The sequence below is a fragment of the Sapajus apella genome, unplaced genomic scaffold, assembly GCF_009761245.1.
Source record: "Sapajus apella isolate SASKATOON/1434 unplaced genomic scaffold, GSC_monkey_1.0 scaffold212, whole genome shotgun sequence".
In the NCBI taxonomy this organism is placed as follows: Eukaryota; Metazoa; Chordata; class Mammalia; order Primates; family Cebidae; genus Sapajus; species Sapajus apella.
In genome coordinates this window covers 374,695-391,626 of record NW_022437152.1, presented here as the reverse complement: position 1 = coordinate 391,626, position 16,932 = coordinate 374,695, and the positions used below count along the sequence as shown (strand labels likewise).

Below are 16,932 nucleotides of genomic sequence, written 5' to 3'. Positions count from 1 at the left end.
GGCCACCGCTCCACCGGCCACCCCTCCACCGGCCACCCCTCCACCGGCCACCCCTCCACCGGTCACCGCTCCACCGGCCATGCCCTCCTCTCTGGGCCGAGGTGTTCTTGTTTCTCTGGGAACCCTCCCGCCCCGTCAGTGGCACGTGTGGCTGGGCTCTCCCTGCTGGCGCTTCCAGTTCCACTCACGGCAGATGCTGGGGGTCCTCCAGGACACACACAGCCCCACTTCGTGGCAGGCCTGGGCGTAGGCGGCCACAGCCGTGCAGAAGCACTCGCAGTCGCCCCCCGAGTCACAGGCGCACGCGTCGTTCACGCAGGCCTCGTAGTACCTGGCCGGCTCCACCTGCGGGAGACGGGGCACAGCTCCTGGGACTCCACCCTCCTGTGGGTTTTTGGGGACCGGACCCACACGGCACAACAACCGGGCCCAGGTCCAGCGGAGCTCAAGGAGAGCAAACGCCCTTCCGCGGGTGGCCGGCTGGGCCCGTCCGGATGTCTGCAGGGTCTGGGGCTTCCTCGGCCACTCCGAGGTGAACTACCACCCTGGCCCTGAAATCACAGCTGACACCGGCGCCTCTGGGGGAGTCCACACCCATGGACGGCTGCCCTGCAGCCCCAGTCCCAGCCCCAGCCCCTTCTGGGGCCTCCTTGGGTCACCACGACCTGTTGGGTCGGGGAAAAGCCCCCCACCCCGGCCAGCGTACATGTGCGTGGCAGGCGGCGAAGGTGGGGCCGTGGAGGATGCTGCACTGCTTCTGGGCCCAGGACTTGCGGAAGGGGTTGGCCGTGCAGGGGTCCTTGGGCACCGTGGCGTCCGGGCAGGACGGGGAGAGCTTCCAGCTGTTCCCGAACTCCAGCGCATCCCCCACCACGGACCGGCTCCGCGTGGTGAAGTCGTTGTTGGCATTGCCGTCGAAGTTCCCGCACAGGCCGCAGACCCTGCCCTGCAGAGGCATCCAGCAACAGGGGGGTGGCTGCAGGCAAGCCTGGAAGGCCAGGGGCCCTGCCCCGAGGCCGCCGCCTCCTACCCAGGCAGCGGACCACGACCACAGGCGCCGCTTCCTCCTTCCTGCCTCCAGCTACACCTGCGGAGACCCCCGGGCACTGCCACCGAGCACGGAGGGCCAGGGCTAGGCACAAGCCCCTCCTGGAGAAAGAGGAGCCGGCGTGGCCTCAAAGGACCCACTCGCGTCCTGACCCCACGCCTGTGTGTGGTGCCTCGCTGGGAAATGGGGCCTGGCAGATGGAGGGTCATGCGTAAAGGCGACGGGCCCTGGATTCAGTGCCGGGTGTCCTTGTAAAGGAGGAAACTTAGACCCAGGCACAGGGAGGAGGCCGCGGGAAGACAGGCAGCCGTCCGAGCTCGTGGCCTCAGCCAAGGAGCAGATGCAAGGGGCCATATTGGAAGTGGAAAAGTTCCTTTTTAAAGTTTCCTTTCTTGTCATAAATGAGCTAATAACTTGGTAAAGCCCTGTCCTATGGAGCTGTCAGACACGCCATGCTCACAGGCACGTAGTACATTCTGTGTCCTTGTACTTCCACCAAGGTATCTGTGCTGGACGTGCTCACAGGCATGTCCCAGCTCTCCACTGCTTTCACCTGTTTAGAAAAGTTTTAAGTTGTTCACCAGTCGGGTTTAGTTTAGATTGTGAGGTGTGGCTGCAGCCAACAGAGACCAGACACAGCGGTGAGGACGACCCCAAGTGCGTGAGGGATAAATGTGTGTGTCTTCCTTTGTTCTTTGTACTGTCATGGCTCAATGGCTAGCGAGGGTCCCCTTTCTGCAGCCCAGGAAGTAAAAGTTGCGTTGCTGAAAGAGCCTTTGTCTCAGTGATGATTTTTCTTTGCAGCACTGAGCATCTATTCCCAACAGGCCAGGAGGAGCCCCCCAGAGTCTCCCAGGAGAGCTTGGCCCTGCGGATGCCCTGCTGGACTCCAGTATCCAGGCTGTGAGCAAATCCACCAGGGCGGGCCTTTGCCGCAGCCCCAGAACACGGACACCCGGGCAAGGAGCCTCCTGAGCGGCTGCCTTTGCCAAGGCTCCGTCCTCCCCTTCCCAGCCCTTCCGCCTCTGTGTTTCTCCCTGTGTCTCTGTGCCTCCCATCTCTGCCCACCTGTTCCACGCCCCCCAACACCACAGGTTTCCAGCCAGCTCTGGCCGGGGCAAGGGCCATGGTCTTACCTTGAACTCGGGGCTGAGGCTGATGAAGATGCTGGTCTTCTTGTCCCATAGCAGCACCAGGCCGACGTCCGTGTCCACCACCAGGTAGATGCCCATCTGCCGGATGGCGTACGGCACCTCCTGCCCCTCGCCCATCCCGATCACCTCCACCTTCCCGTGGCTCAGCTTCAGCTCGGAGCCCTGCACGGCAAGGGTCACTCAGCGCCCCCGGTGAGAACCCCAGTCCACCTGGCCAGACGCTGCTGTGGGAGCCTCCCCCAGGGCACCGACCACCCAGCCTCGCTCACCCCCAGGAAGATCTTGATGGCCTTGGAGCAGGTGGTCCCCGTGGTGCCGCAGGGGACGTTCTCCGTGACGACACGGAAGGAGTCCTGCACGCTTCCGTTCCCGCCACAGTCGTTCTGCGGAAGCAGAGCCCGTCAGGGACCAGGCTGGCCCTGCTCTCCTTCCCACAAGTAGGCTGGGGTGGGGACACCCTGGGGCAGCTGCCGCGGAGAGGCGGCGAGCGGCCGTGAGGCCCCCAGGACGCCGGCTCACCTGCAGCAGTGTGTACTCGCAGTCTCCGTTGAAGCTGTAGCTCTGCCCGTCGAAGGTCAGGTAGTGGCCGTCCCCGTACACAGCGCAGGTGGCCAGGCAGGGGTCATCTGTGCACCGCCACATCCTGCTTTCACAGGTGCTGGGGGACAGCTGGGGGTCAGGCCAGAGCGCCCACAGGGGGCCTGCCTAGCCAGGTGCAGCCTTCCTAGCCCCAGGGGGACCTGGCACCACAGACACGTGCCCACGGGCTGGGGCTGCCAGGGGCGTCCCCCCACTGAGCCTGTGCCCTGTGTTTTCCTGGGACCGCTGTGACCGCTGTGCTAGGGGCTCGCCTGTCTCTAAGGATGGCCTCTGGTACCCGGACCCAACACCCGCCATGGGCCTCTCTGGCTGGGGCTGCCAGGGGCAACTGACTTGAGTCTGTGCCCTCATTTTCCCAGGACCGCTGTGCTGGGGGCTCGCCCGTCTTTGACGAGGCCCTCTGGTACCCAGGCCGGACACCCTCCATGAGTGCCCTCATACCAGGTATTGCAGCCCACCCGGATGGTCTGGCCGGCCCGGTAGCTGGCCTCGTTGTGCACACAGGGGCAGTCCTCTGCAGCAATGCAGCCGCCCTCGCCGTCCGCCACCAGCCCATTGGGGCACACGCAGCCGGGCACGCACTGGGGGCTGTACTGTAGAGCCAGCAGACACCGCTGAGTGACGGGGTGGGGCACGGGGCCTCCCAGGTCCTCCCGGGGACAGCTCGACCGCACCACAGTGGAGGGGCCGCAAGACTAGGGAGCCTGGGGGGCATGTGGGCAGGGGTCCTCCGGGACGTGGGGCAGCCCTTGGCCTCCTGTGTCAGAGGCTTGCTGCCGCCCACCCCAGGGCAGGCAACCTTAGCAGGCGGTGGGGGCGATGGAGGGCCTGTCACTGGGGAGTCCCCAGGGGCTTACACAGGTCATGTCCAGGGTGTGGCAGCTCTTCTGACAGCCAGCCCCTGTGTCTCCGGGCGTGGCATTGCGGCAGTCAAAGAACACCATGGGCGCAGCACACACTGGGCAGAGAGGGGCCGTCAGGGGACCAGCCACAGGCTGCTGAGGGGCCTCCACCATGCGTGGGGGAGGACGTGTCTCTGCCGTGCGTGTATGTGTGAGTGGGTGTGTGTGTGCGTGAGTGGGCGTGAGTGGGTGTGTCATGTGTGCATGATTGGGTGTTAGTGGGCGTGCATGCATGTGCGTGTGCATAAGTGGGTGTGTGAATGTGTGTACATTAGTGTGTATGCATGAGTGTGTGTGTGATCGGAGTGTCACATGTGCGCCCTCACCCTCCCTCCTTCCCCCTTGCTGCCTAGAGGGCACACACCATGCATGGCACTGAGCTGCTGACCGACAGCCACCAGCCCCATTGACTGGGTGGGACCAACTCTGAAGCCACTTTTCAGGACTTCTTATGGAGATGATGAGGTGGGGGCCACAGTGCCTCCTCCCTGGCACTCACCTGGCGTGGGGGCTTGGCCTCCGATACAGCTCAGCTGCCCGTGCGTGCAGGTGCTGTGAGGAGACAGTGGTCAGAGCCTCACTCCGGGCCAATGGGAACCAGGGACCCCCAGCCCATGGCAGGAGCTCTCACCAGATGGCCCCGCTGTCGTGCACTGACTCCCCGCTGGGGATGACGGAGCCGCGGTGGTAGCAGGGACAGCTGGTGGCCGGCACACACTTTCCCGTGTCATCCAGGAAGGTGTCCTCAGGACAGACGCAGCCATCCACAGGGACGAACTCCACACTGCAGGTGACGTCCCCCTCACTCAGGGAGCGGCAGGTGGGCTGGCAGGTGCTGACATGGTAGTGGTAGGTCATTGACTTGGGGCAGGTGGTCGTGGGCTTTGCTGCGGGATGCCAGGAAGAGGGGATTCTCAGGACACGGAGCCCGGCGGTGGACAGCCAGCAGCGAGTGAGCCGGGCCTCTCAGCTCCCCTCCCGTCCCCTTCCCTCCTCTCCCCTCCCTTCCCCTCCCTGGCAGGGTCCAAGGCCAGCTGACCTGGGCGTCCTTGCCCTGGAGCCCAGCACAGAGGACGGGGACCCTTAGTGCACCTGTGCACACCAGGGGCACCCCAAGACCCACAGCCACCCAGCGAAGGAGAGGGGTGGGGCTTGGCGGGCACTCACTGCAGATGCCACCCCTCCAGCCGCTGAGCTGCACGCCCTTGGCGGCGCAGGCGTGCACGTAGGAGGACAGGGCGGCACACAAGCAGTCCTCGCTGAGCTCACAGTTGCAGGTGTCAAACATGCAGTTCTGCGGGGAGGGTGGCGTCAGGGACCCCAGCCGCACCTGGTGCCCTCCCACGACCTCCCATCCCAGGTCTTCATGCCTCTGGGACCCCTCCCAGAGTCCTCATGGGCATCCCGTCCCCTCAGCAGACCTGCAGGGCATGGAGCAGAACCATCATGGAAAGTAGCGGGCACTAGGGGGACCAGGTCCTTCATCCCTGTGACCCAACAGCTCCAGCCATGCCTAGCTTGCCGCAGACGTGGCACATCAGCTCAGACTTGGCCTAATTCCCATTTGGCCCCTGTGGCCAAACTGGCAACAAACACCTGGGGTGTAGCCCCTGTGCCTAGCGTAGGGCTGGAGGTGCAAGAAAAACTCTATAAAAGTGGTGAATGAATGAGTGACTGAAAGAATGAATGAGGGAGTGAGTAAGTGGATGAGTGTGCGGATGAATGAGTAGGTGAAGGAATTAGTGAGTGGGTAAATGAATGAATGAGTGAAGAAATGAGTAAATGAACGGGTGAGTGAATAAGTGAATGAGTGAATCAGTGAGTGAATGAATGAGTGAATGTGTGAATGGGTGAGTGAGTGGGTGAGTGAATGCATAAGTGACTGAGTGGGTCAATGGGTGAGTGGGTGAGTGGATGAATAGGTGAGTGAATGGGTGAGTGGGTGGGTGAATGCATGAGTGGGTGAACGAGTGAATGTGTGAATGGGTGGGTGAGTGAGTGAATGGGTGAATGGGTGAGTGGGTGGGTGAGTGGGTGGATGAATGGGTGAGTGACTGGGGTGAGTGGGTGGGTGAATGGGTGAGTGGGGACATGGGGAATGGAGCTGGACAGGCTGAGTCCCAGCCCCCGGTGCCCATCACAGCCTAAAAAGGCTGGTCCTGCCTGCTGAGCCCCCCTGTGGCCTCCCAGCCTCCCAGAGGCAGCCTCGAGCCCGGTGGCCGGAGCCCCACCGAGCCCAGGGGCGGCAGACGTACCGAGTAGTAGGTGGCTGGGTTCACAGCCGCGTGGCAGCGGCTGAAGGGGCCGTCAGTGTCGGTCAGCTGTGAGCACCAGTGCTGAGCATACTTCTCTGTGGACAGAGGAGGGTCAGGGTTAAGGTCGGCACACTCACCTACCCAGCTTGGCCTTGGTGTGAAGTTTGGGCACTTCACCCTGCCACACACTCAGCCTGGGCGATGTGGCACCGTCCCCAAGGGAAAGCCCCCCAAGTACAGGGCACGATGTTGGAGCGGAGGTCTCCCTGGTTTCCTGCATGCCCCGCCCAGCCCCTCACGGCCTCTCACAGCACTGCCTTCCAGGGACGCTAGTAACCACCACTGGCAGACAAGCCGAGGCCCTCCTGGCCCCTCCAATGGACTTGCTGGACCCTGGCATCCCAGGCTGCAAGAAGGAGGGAAGGCGGCCGAAACCAGTGAGACGGGATCCCAAATCCCCACGGCTGCTGCCCGAACTCCGAGGGTGGAATGAATGACTGAATTAGTGACTGAGTCACTGACTGAATGAGTGGGTGAGTGAGTGAGTAATTGAGTGAGTGGGTAACTGGGTGAGTGACTGGGTGAGTGAGTGAGTAATTGAGTGAGTGGGTAACTGGGTGAGTGACTGAGTGACTCAGTGAGTGAGTAGGTGAGTGACTATGTAAGTGAGTGAATGAGTGGGTGAGTGAGTGAGTGAGTGAGTGGGTGAGTGGGTGAGTGAGTGGGTGAGTGAGTGAGTGGATGAGTGAGTGAGTGGGTGACTGAGTGAGTGGGTGAGTGGATGAGTGAGTGGGTGGGTGAGTGAGTGGGTGAGTGGGTGAGTGAGTGGGTGAGTGGGTGACTGAGTGACTGAGTGGGTAACTGAGTGACTGAGTGAGTGAGTGGGTGAGTGGGTGAGTGAGTGGGTGGGTGAGTGGGTGAGTGAGTGGGTGAGTGAGTGGGTGAGTGGGTGAGTGGGTGAGTGGGTGACTGAGTGAGTGGGTGAGTGGGTGACTGACTGAGTGAGTGGGTGAGTGGGTGAGTGGGTGAACCCATTCCCCAGGTCCCCACCGCCCTGTCCAGTGCAGAGGTGGATGGTCAGGGTCAATGTCGGCCCACAGTAACTTCTTTCTTTTACCCTGAAGCAGGGGCCCCCCATTCCTGAGGATCCACATAAGCCGGTGAGGTGCCCACCAGGAGCCTGTCCTAGGGCCCCTTCGTGAGCCACCCTGCCTGGCTCACAGGCCTCCACGCTGCCTGCGGCACCAGATGGAAGTGGGTGAACCAGCACCCCGCGGCCAGCATGGAGTTGAGCCGGTGGACAGACACACACTCACCGTTCTCCACGCTCAGGGAGCAGGGGTCCTCGAAGCTGTTCCTGACGTTGGGGCAGGCGGCCTGGGTCTTGAAGGTGTTGAAGAAGGCCGCGGCCGTGGCCTCCACCACCCCACTGAGGGTCCGGAAGTCATCGGCCTGGATGCTGTTGAAGTTCCCACAGAGACCTGGGGGCGGGGAAGGCAGGTTGAGGACGATGGCCCCGGCAGAGTGGGTCAGCTCCGGCCCGAAGGCGGCCCTCTTACCGCAGGTCCGCCCGCGGAGCTCTGGTGCCAGCCGCACGAAGAGCTGCATGGTGGGCACCAGCTGCAGGTCCAGCTGCAGCCCCAGGCTGGTCTGGGCAATGATGAAGAAGGTCGAGGGTCTGAAGATGGTGATGTTGGCTGGGGACACATAGGACAAGCGTTTTGTGGGGGGTGCGTGGCAGGACCCCAGGTGGCCCCGGGGTGGGGATGAGGCCGCCGCCCTCACCTGCAGAGATGGGCAGCTGGGTGTAGATCTGGTTCAGGAACACTTCCCCACTGGCCTTGATCACCACCACCTGCGGCGGCCGGGCGGACGTGTGAGCGCGGGGCAGGCTCCCGCAGCCAGACCCCGGAGGCCGTGAGATGTGCCTGCAGGTGCCCGGAGGCCTTTGCCTGCAGCTGCAGGTCCTGCAAGCTGGCCTCGTGCTCACCTGATTTTCTGAGTTTTCTGTGAGGACCATGCTTTTTATTCTTTAGTAAAAACAGTGATTTACTAAACAGAAATTGACCTCAGTGGAGAAGCCATGCTGGCCGCAGATGCGCCCACCCAGTCCCTCCTGCCTGGGGCCCCTTAGGTCAGCTATGGCAGCCAGGGGACACTGAGCCGTTTCCTTTAGGGACAGTCAGTCAGTAACGGACACAGCCAGTGCTGCCGGAGGGCCCCGCCTCTCGCTGTTCATGCCAGGGAGGAGGGACCTGGGCAGGACCAACTTGCAGAGGAGACAGGCCTGGTCCCTGTCCGGGGCCGCCCTGCCAGGCTCCACTCACCGTCCGCGCTCCATCCAGGCTCAGCGTCACGCTCTTCAGGCAGGTCTCACTGTCCGTCAGCCCACACCTGCGCAGCTCGGCCAGCACAGTGAAGGCGCTGCTGTCACAGGGCTGCGGGACAGGGCACGCCGGGGTCCTCACACTCTGCCCAGCCCTCCCCTGGGGTCCTCACACTCCACCCGCACCCACAGCTCTCCCTGGGGTCCTCACTCCACCGCACCCACAGCCCTCCCCTGGGGTCCTCACTCCACCACACCCACAGCCCTCCCCTGGGGTCCTCACTCCACTGCACCCATAGCCCTCCCCTGGGGTCCTCACTCCACCGCACCCACAGCTCTCCCTGGGATCCTCACTCCACTGCACCCATAGCCCTCCCCTGGGGTCCTCACTCCACTGCACCCACAGCCCGCCTGGCCCTGCCCTTCTGCCCGCCTGTACTCCTCTCCCTCACTGGAAACCCCCACTCCCCCATCCCAGGCCCCAAGAGAGAGGTGTGCTCAGGAGCCCCCCAGATGCGGACACACAGGCACACAGAGGACTCGGCATGCACCCTGGGCAAGAGGCAGCTGGCGAGACCACACTCTGTGAAGCCAGCCACAGGACCCTCTGGGAAGGCAGTGCTCAGAAGGTGCAAATGCCAGCAGCTGCCAGGGGCTGGGCGAGGGAGGGGTGGGGAGGCCGAGGGAGGGGTGAGGAGGCCGAGGGAGGGGTAAGGAGGGTGAGGAGGGTGAGGGAGGGGTGGGGAGGGTGAGGGAGGGGTGGGGAGGGTGAGGGAGGGGTGCCGGTGGACACATACACACTTCATGGGTCTCATCATGGGAGACTGTGTTGGGTGCAGGGTCTCATCCCCATTGGGTGTGTTGGGTTGGGAGTACTTTGTACTCAGTTTCTTTAAACCTAATTCTATTCTCAACAGTAAAGTCTGTTAAACGGCTCAAGATTAGGAAGGCTGGGTGCTGATTGGGGGCCAGGGTGCTGGGTGGGTGCTGGAGGCTCTCATCTGCAGTCCCCATGGCCCCATGGGGACCAGCACTGGGGAGCTGGGGTGCTTCCTTGAGGTCTCACTGTCAGGGACCCCCAAAGGTCACCCCCGGGGTTGCAGTGACACACAGCCTGGGATGGGGGAACCTATGGGAGGCTAGCTGTGGGCACCTTCTGTCCAGCAAGCGCACGGCGGCCAGGCCATCCCCTCTCTGTCCGGTGAGCACCCAGCACCCAGGCTGTAACCCTACTGTCCGGCGAACACCCAGGCCATCCCCACTCTGTCTGGCGAACACCCAGCACCCAGGCCATCCCCCTGTCTGGCAAGCGCTGTGCACCCAGGCTGTACCTTGGTCAGCACATAGCCGCAGTCCCCATGGACCGTGTAGTGCCTCCCGTCGAACGTCGAGAAGTGGGCCCCTCCAAGCACAGAGCAGGTGCCCGGGCACGGGACCTCCTGGCAGCTCCACCGGCCTCCGGAGCAGGTGCTGAGGGCGAGAGACGGTGCCGCATGGGTGCCGGACCCGGGACACCAGCCTCAGCCTCCGCGTCAGGAGGAGGAGGTCTCACCCAGGCCTGCCTGCCTCGCAGCCCAGGCCATGAGTGCCGGCAGTTCCTGGGGGCTGTTCCCTAGCACATCCTGGGGGTCTGGAGGGGGTCCGGGACCTACCAGTTGGTACAGTCTGTAGAGTAGGTGGCCTCCGGGGCATAGACGGCCCCGTTGTGGACGCAGGCGCACTGCGACACAGGCACACACCCGGTCTGGCCGACGTCATCTAGCACCATCCCTGCGGGGTTCAGGCAGGCCTGTGAGAGGTCCCCACTGTGTCCACGCAGGGGCATTGCAAGGGAATGACATGGCAGCCCTACAGCCAGCTGGGGCCTCAGCCAGCCTCAGGGACTCAGGACAGGGCCTCAGCCAGCCTCAGGGGCCCGGGACAGGGCCTCAGCCAGCCTCAGGGGCCCGGGACAGGGACCAGCCAGCCTCAGGGGCCCGGGACAGGGCCTCAGCCAGCCTCAGGGGCCCGGGACAGGGCCTCAGCCAGCCTCAGGGGCCCGGGACAGGGACCAGCTAGCCTCAGGGTCTCAGGACAGGGCCTCAGCCAGCCTCAGGGTCCCGGGACAGGGCCTCAGCCAGCCTCAGGGGCCCGGGACACCGGGGGCTGGGGTCCTTCTCTTGAGGCTTGGCTGCGGGAGCACAGCCCCCTAGTTCCCGGCACAGCTGTGTTTCCGGGGCCGGAGCCTCACCCTCAGGGCAGAAGCAGCCGGCCACACAGTGGTCTTCGCAGGCCCGGGAGTGCTCCTGGTTAGAGCAGGTGTCTGTGCAGGGCGAGTGGCACTCGTGGTACTGCATGTTGTGGGGGCACGTCTGGGCTGCGGGGAACAGAGAGACAGATCATGTCCGCCCGTCCTGCCCTCCCTGCCAGAGGAGATGGGGGACAGCGGGCCAGGGCACTCACGGCAGAGGTCCGGGCCCCGCCAGTCCTGGGGCAGACCCCCCGCGTGGGCGCACTGCCGGGAGTACTCGGCGAGGGTGTGGCAGACGCAGCCGGACAGGTCGGTGCCTTCGCAGGAGCAGAGGTCTTGCCTGCAGGCCTCCAGGTAGCTGCCCACGTCCACCAGGGCCGTGCAGTCGGAGAACAGCCGGCTGCTCAGGAGCTCCTCACAGATGCCCTGGGGCGAAGGCCGCAGCCGGGTGAGTCCCTGTGGGGGACCTGGACCAGCTCCCAGGCTCACAGCCCCTCCTCCCACCCTGCTGGGGCCCTGTTCCCTCCAAGGCTTACAAAGCCAGTGGAGCAGTTCCTCGGGGGTTCAGGGACAGGGTCGGGACACTGCTCTGTGGGGCCGTCCATCTTCTGCAGGTTCCCGAACTCCATGGGTGTCAGCTTGGTGTCTGCAGGAAGCACAGAGGCGGGCTCTGCCTGCAGGTCCCAGTACCCCTCAGCCCAGCAGAGCAGCAGAGCCCCCAGGGCCGGGTCCCCGCAGTGGGGTTAGAAGGGCCGTCGATGGCCCCTGCACCCTCAGGATGCCTGAGTGGTCCGGGCTATCCCCGTCTGGCTGCCCCATACATGCTGCCGTGGGACCCTCGGGGGCCTGGAGTGATGAGGGGAAGCACCCAGGAGGCCGGTGTCCAGGCCACAGGACCCAGGACCCTGGTCTCAGCCTGCCGGGCTGGCGGGAGCAGCTGAGCACCTGCCAGTCTACTGGCAGAGCCCAGTCACCCCAGTGCTAGCCTGCCTCGCCAAGGACTGCTCAACATCAGGCTGACTCAGTTCCCCACGGAGGGTCACCCCGTACCGGGGCTTGAGTGGGGCCTCCTGGGCCTGGCCGGGGAGGCGGGGCGTGGGGCCCTGGCCGGAGCAGGTCACATTGCAGGGCCACTGTCTGGGTACAAAGACTGTAGGGCCGAGACGAGGCAGCTCTGTCATTTCAGGTGAGGGTGTGCAGTCAGGGGTCGCTGCCCAGAGCAGCCACACTGAGAGCAAGGGGCCCCACGGGCAATCTGCTGCCCGCCTGCACCCGGCGTTGAGTGGGGGCAGCGGGACGTTGTGTGCGAGTGTGCGCCGTGCTGGAGGGAGGCAGCTGCATCCATGCACGTGTGTGTCTGGCGTGTCGGAGGGTCGGTGTGCACACAACTGGGGGTTCTGGGACACGGAACCTCCGGGGACGCCGGGGAAGGGCCGATGTCACGTGGGGCTTACTGTGGGAGAGGAGCTCGCTGACCACGGGCAGGCCGTTGAAGTCCCCGCAGAGCCCACAGGTCTTGTTGGCGTATTTGGAATCCAGCTCCAGCTGTAATGGGGGAGACGTCAGACGCACGTCCCCACCAGGGGCAGGTGGACAGGTGAGGCTCGGGGAGGGGCTGGAGCCCCCGAAGGAGACGCCCCCGCAAGCTGTCTCCATCCGGGGGGCACAGACCCCAGGGCCCCATGGGTGTCTGGGCCCCTGCTCTCTCCTGCTGTGTGCGGTGGGGTCCGAGCCTGACTGGGCCCTGGGCACCTTCTACCCCCTCTGGAGAGGCTATGGAGCAGGCCAGCTCTTGAGGGCTGGAGGTGCACACCCGGACCCCCCACCAGCCTCACCAGCAGGCTGTCATCGTGGTTCCACATGAGGACAAGGCCCAGCCTGGCTTCCACCTTGGTGTAGCTGCTGCTCTGCTGAATGAGGACCCCAGACTGGCTGAAGGGCAGCTGGACCCTGCAGAGGGAGGCGAGGCTGAGGGGCTGGGGAGCATGGTGAGAAGAGACCCCAGGCAGGGCAGATGCCTGCAGCCTCGAGTGTGACAAGGTCATCGGGACTGTGAAGTCACGTCTGGGATGGGGACAGTGACCTCTGGAGCTCTGGGGTCACGAGGAGCTAGGAAGCGGATCCCAGGAGGGGCAGGCGGGCCAGCTCGGGGGACCAGGGGGCCCATGTCCAGCTCTGTTCTCAGGGGCTTGCCAAGAGGTCCACCTCCCTCCCAGGCCTGCGATGAGCCATGAACACCCGGAAATGCCATCCCCGCACCCTGAGAGGCCCCCGCCCTCCCAGAGCCCAGGCTCACGGGCGGCCGTGGACCAGGACGGAGCCCTTGGTGAGCTGGATGACCACACCGTCCACCTTCATGAGGACCCTGCTCAGCGCGGGGGAGCCCGACTCCCGGCTTCGGCGCAGCTGCACGTTGAAGTCCTCGTAGGCGGCGCCGCAGTGCTCGGAGAACACGTAGTTGCAGAGGCCGGGGAAACGGAAGACGTCGCCGTCGAAGGTCTTGTAGTGGAAGTCACCCCACGTGCTGCACACACGCCCGTTGTGCGCCGGGTTGGAGGCTGCGGGGGAAGCAGTGTGGGGTCTGAGGGTGCTGCCCTCGCCTCGAACCTCCCGCCCCTGCCCTGAACCCTCCCGCCCCACACCCCCCGCCCTCACCCTGCACCCCCCACCCTGCCCTGCACCCCTGACCCACCCATGTCCTGCAGGAGGTGCTGCTGCCCTGGACAGAGCACCCGGGGGTCCTTCCTGCATCTGGGAAGTCCGGAAGCTTGTGCAGGGAGGTGTTGGGCCCTCTCTAGTTCCTACCCAGTGGCACCCAGAAAGCTGGGGCCCCTCTCCAGCTGGCATCCCCAGGCCTGAGCCAGGAGCTCAGCAAAGCTATGCCCCTTCACCCCGGGGCCTGGGGTTCCACTCACCTCTTACCACAGGGACTGTCCTCATAGGCGGGAAGATGGTCACCCCTCGGAGCGGGACACCTGTGGAAACAGCGGCTGGCAGGGTGCACATGAGGCCCCAGGTTGGGGGGAGTGGGGGCTCCACAGCCCCGAGGAGACTTCCCAGAGGCTCCCGCCTCCAAAGCCGACTCTGGACTCTGTTACGAGTTGGGTCCCCATCCCCCACCCTGTCTGAACATTGTGTGCTGCGGCCGCACACCTGTGTTCGCTGTGACTTTCTAATTCCTCCCGGCTGTTGCCGTGGAAAAGCCCCGGCGGTGGCCAGCTCTCACCCCACGGGCCTCAGAACCTGAGTCTCATCAGCCGCTCAAGACAATCTCTTGGGCGCTGAGATGAGGCTGGTCTGGCCCAAAGCGGAGAAATGCAATCTGAGACCCATGGTCTGCCCGAAGCTCCTGCTCTGACCTCCCTCCCCTGCCTCCACCGGCTCCCGCCAGCACCAGCCACTCGGGGCGGCCACGCCAAGGGAGAAGCACGCATTATTAAAGCGTCAGGTGGTGAACGGGGGACGCCAAGGCAGGACCCACCTCCAGATCCCGGAGGGCGGCCGACGCCCAGGGGACACTGGCACAGCCAACCTGCCCTGCCCTGCAGCCCCTCAGAGCCAGAGCCCTGCAGGGTGCCCAGGGAGGGCAGGCAGTGTGGCCCACCAGGGCCATGGACGTGGACCTGGGGGTGTCCTCCTGTCCCCCCAGGTTTGGTCCTCAGCAGTGGCCAACCAGGGAGTCACCCTAACACCAGTGCCTCCAGGGGCTGTGCCACACAGGGGAGGGTGGAATCTGACAGGCCTAGGGTGGCAGCCGGATGCTGAGACTCACCGCCGGGCCCCTGGGCAACGGGAGGGAGGACGGGGTGGTGCTCGTAACTGGATTCCGAGGAGCCATCCTGGGCGTGGCCTGTGGGAAGAGGAGGGGGCTGAGCCAGGATGCAGGGCGGCTGGGGCAGCTCAGCCTGCAACCACGATGCATCGCGGACACCAGAGGGGCAGGAGGCCACAGTGTGTGGGGGTGGCCGGCAGCGAGGGCTCTCTCTGTGCTGGATCAGGGGTTCCTGGGAGCCTCTGTCCATGTGACTTGGAACTCTGACCCTCCAGGAGCATTCCCTCAGCCCGGCCCCATGGAGCAGGTGGTGTTAGGGACCCCTTGCCTCTATCTGGCATCCCCATCTATTCATTCCCATGCCAGGCCCTGGCTCCTGCCAGTGCAGGGACCCCACTGAGGGCCTGGGGCCATCAAAGCCACGGGAGGTGTCTGCCCCCAGCAGGACCCAGCACATCGGATCTGTGGGTGGCGACCCTTAGCGTCTGCAAGCCCCCCTCGGGAGGTGGAGACTGTTGCCTGAGCCTCACTCACCCAGTCTGGCCGCAGGCCTGCCCCCACTTTCTGAGCCCCGCAGGCCCAGCCCCAGGAGAGAATTCAGGCTTCTAGGCTGAGATGGGAGGGTTCCAGCAGGGTTCTTCCTGCTCTGGGACTGCCTCGCAGAGGGTCAGAGGCTGGGGACAGGGCCCGGCAAGGGACCTGGGTGGGCCAGAGGCTGGGGACAGGGCCAGGCGAGGGACCTGGGTGGGCCAGAGGCTGGGGATGAGGCTGGGAGGGGGACTCAGATGGTTCAGAGGCTGGGGACAGGGCCCAGTGGGGGATCTGGCTGGGCCATGTGGCCACCTCTGTGGTGCTGAGGTCCCCGCCCTGCTGTTCCAGGAGCCCAGGAGCACCCACTCCCGACCCAGGCAACTCCCCAAGCATACATGGTCACCAGCAGACCCGTCCTGGGACAAGCTGTCCCCCAGAAGCAGAGGCAGGGACCTGCTGGCCCAGTGAGGGGCTGTCCAGACCACAGGGCCTGGAGCCTCCCCCATCCCCCTCTTAGCCTCAGGCTGGGGGTGAAACCCTTTCCCTGTGGATTTCACCATCACATTCCCACTCAGAGGCTGAGACCCCCCCCAGGAGACCCCCATCGAGGCCCAGACAGGGAGCGTGAGCTGGTGCACTGGGCATGTGTGGGGTGTCCAAGGGCAGATGCCTGGGGCTGATGCCCTGCCCTGACCAGGTCGTGGGGGCTGTGAGCTGCCGGAGCTACTGTGGGTGCTGCTGCCTGTTGAGGGGTGGAAGCCTGAGACCTGAGCTCCTGCTTCCCCACCTCAGGAAGCGGCCCAGCCTCGGAGGTCACTGAAGCCCGGAGGTCCCTTCCCAAACCCACGAGGTGGAAACTGCCTGTTGGTGGCCAGGACCACAGCAGAGGCCATGCTGCTGGGAGCCGTCCACGGCACAGGCAGCCTGCAGAACCCAGGGCAAAGACGGAGCTGCCCAAGGCCCACTCGGCACCGCGCCACCCAGGACTGGTGGAGCAGCCAGGGCGCAAGCCATACCTGTATGCCCGGTGCAGGCCAGGGCGAGAGCCAGGGCCCAGAGCAGGCCCAGCTTCCTCCGGCCAACACCCATCGCGTGGATGGCAGGAGGAGTCCCCGTGGCAGCCTCTGAGGAGGGACCTGAGGTGGCAGGAGCCTTTTGTAGCCCCAGAGCCGGCTCCAGCCCGTGCTTCTCATGAATAGGCGTGGCGGGCCTGTGCTTCCCCCTCACCCAAGTAAACAGTGGGTGCTCACTGCGGGCTGGCCAGTGGCTGGTGGCAGGCGGAGAGGGGCGTGTCTGCCGGGAAGGGCCCAGTTTCCAAGGGCTCCCCCTAGCCCTGGCATGCAGAGGTCCCCCCCACATACCCCACCCTGGACTCTCCCTGGGCAGCCTGTGAGTTCCCAGTGACTGTGAAGCCCAGATGTCCCTGAAGCCGGCCACATGCTCCCCCTGACGTGGCACCAGCCAGCATCACCCTCCCTGGAGAGGGGCTCCTGACAGCAGCCCCTCCCCGACCACGCAGCTCCCTTCCAGCCTTGCCCAGGAGTCCACCTGCGCTTCTGTCTCCTGGCCCCAGGCAGACAGGGCCAGCTCAAGTCACGTAATGGTCTCTGGCCACCAGGATCCAGGAGTGCTCAGTACCCACCGGACAGGAAGCTATTGACTGGTCCCAGCACAGAAAGGTCCCAGTGAGTCTTGGGCCTGATGGGCTCTGGCTGAGAAGGTGCCGTTGTGTGATGAGCACTTGCCCAGATCACGGGTGTGTGGCTGGACACTGGGGCCAGACTTTCCCTCCCAGGAAAGCACACTCCCCAGCCAAGCAGCTCCACTGCCCACATGGAGGGTCCACCCAGGAGGTCCCCCGTGGGAAGAATGGCAGGAAAGGGAGAGGCTGGGCTGGGCCCCCTGCCCAGCTACAGAGGGGTTAGGGTCAAAGAGGTGCCTTGAGGCTGTTCTGAGCACTCGCTTCCAGTGCTCCAGGGACCTGTCCCAAGCTCCTTACGGTCACCTGCTGCTCCATTTCTGGGCCTTTCCCTCCCCATGTCCTGTCTTAGCTCAGGTGCCTGGAGAGAGAACCCTTCGTATGTGGGAGGAGTGCAGGGAGAGGGAAAATGAGT

General features: G+C 64.7%; 1 protein-coding gene across 1 annotated transcript in view; it reads right to left on the bottom strand.

Annotated features, from left to right (window-relative positions):
* The window catches only part of MUC5AC (mucin 5AC, oligomeric mucus/gel-forming), a 28,970-nt gene extending 13,042 nt beyond the window's left edge, over nt 1-15,928 (bottom strand). The window contains 34 exon segments of the mRNA XM_032270573.1: nt 189-345; nt 707-946; nt 2,185-2,364; nt 2,423; nt 2,472-2,585; nt 2,722-2,748; nt 2,750-2,860; nt 3,244-3,395; nt 3,660-3,760; nt 4,204-4,256; nt 4,336-4,591; nt 4,872-4,998; nt 5,960-6,054; nt 7,276-7,440; nt 7,519-7,656; nt 7,745-7,814; nt 8,287-8,397; nt 9,617-9,755; nt 9,938-10,055; nt 10,516-10,641; nt 10,728-10,941; nt 11,020; nt 11,052-11,124; nt 11,127-11,161; nt 11,970-12,030; nt 12,033-12,054; nt 12,298-12,304; nt 12,351-12,426; nt 12,429-12,465; nt 12,812-12,924; nt 12,927-13,073; nt 13,431-13,490; nt 14,288-14,365; nt 15,835-15,928. Coding sequence (XP_032126464.1) covers nt 189-345; nt 707-946; nt 2,185-2,364; nt 2,423; nt 2,472-2,585; nt 2,722-2,748; nt 2,750-2,860; nt 3,244-3,395; nt 3,660-3,760; nt 4,204-4,256; nt 4,336-4,591; nt 4,872-4,998; nt 5,960-6,054; nt 7,276-7,440; nt 7,519-7,656; nt 7,745-7,814; nt 8,287-8,397; nt 9,617-9,755; nt 9,938-10,055; nt 10,516-10,641; nt 10,728-10,941; nt 11,020; nt 11,052-11,124; nt 11,127-11,161; nt 11,970-12,030; nt 12,033-12,054; nt 12,298-12,304; nt 12,351-12,426; nt 12,429-12,465; nt 12,812-12,924; nt 12,927-13,073; nt 13,431-13,490; nt 14,288-14,365; nt 15,835-15,907 — 3,478 coding nt within the window. The 5' untranslated portion in view covers nt 15,908-15,928.
* Between the last annotated feature and the right edge of the window lie 1,004 nt (nt 15,929-16,932).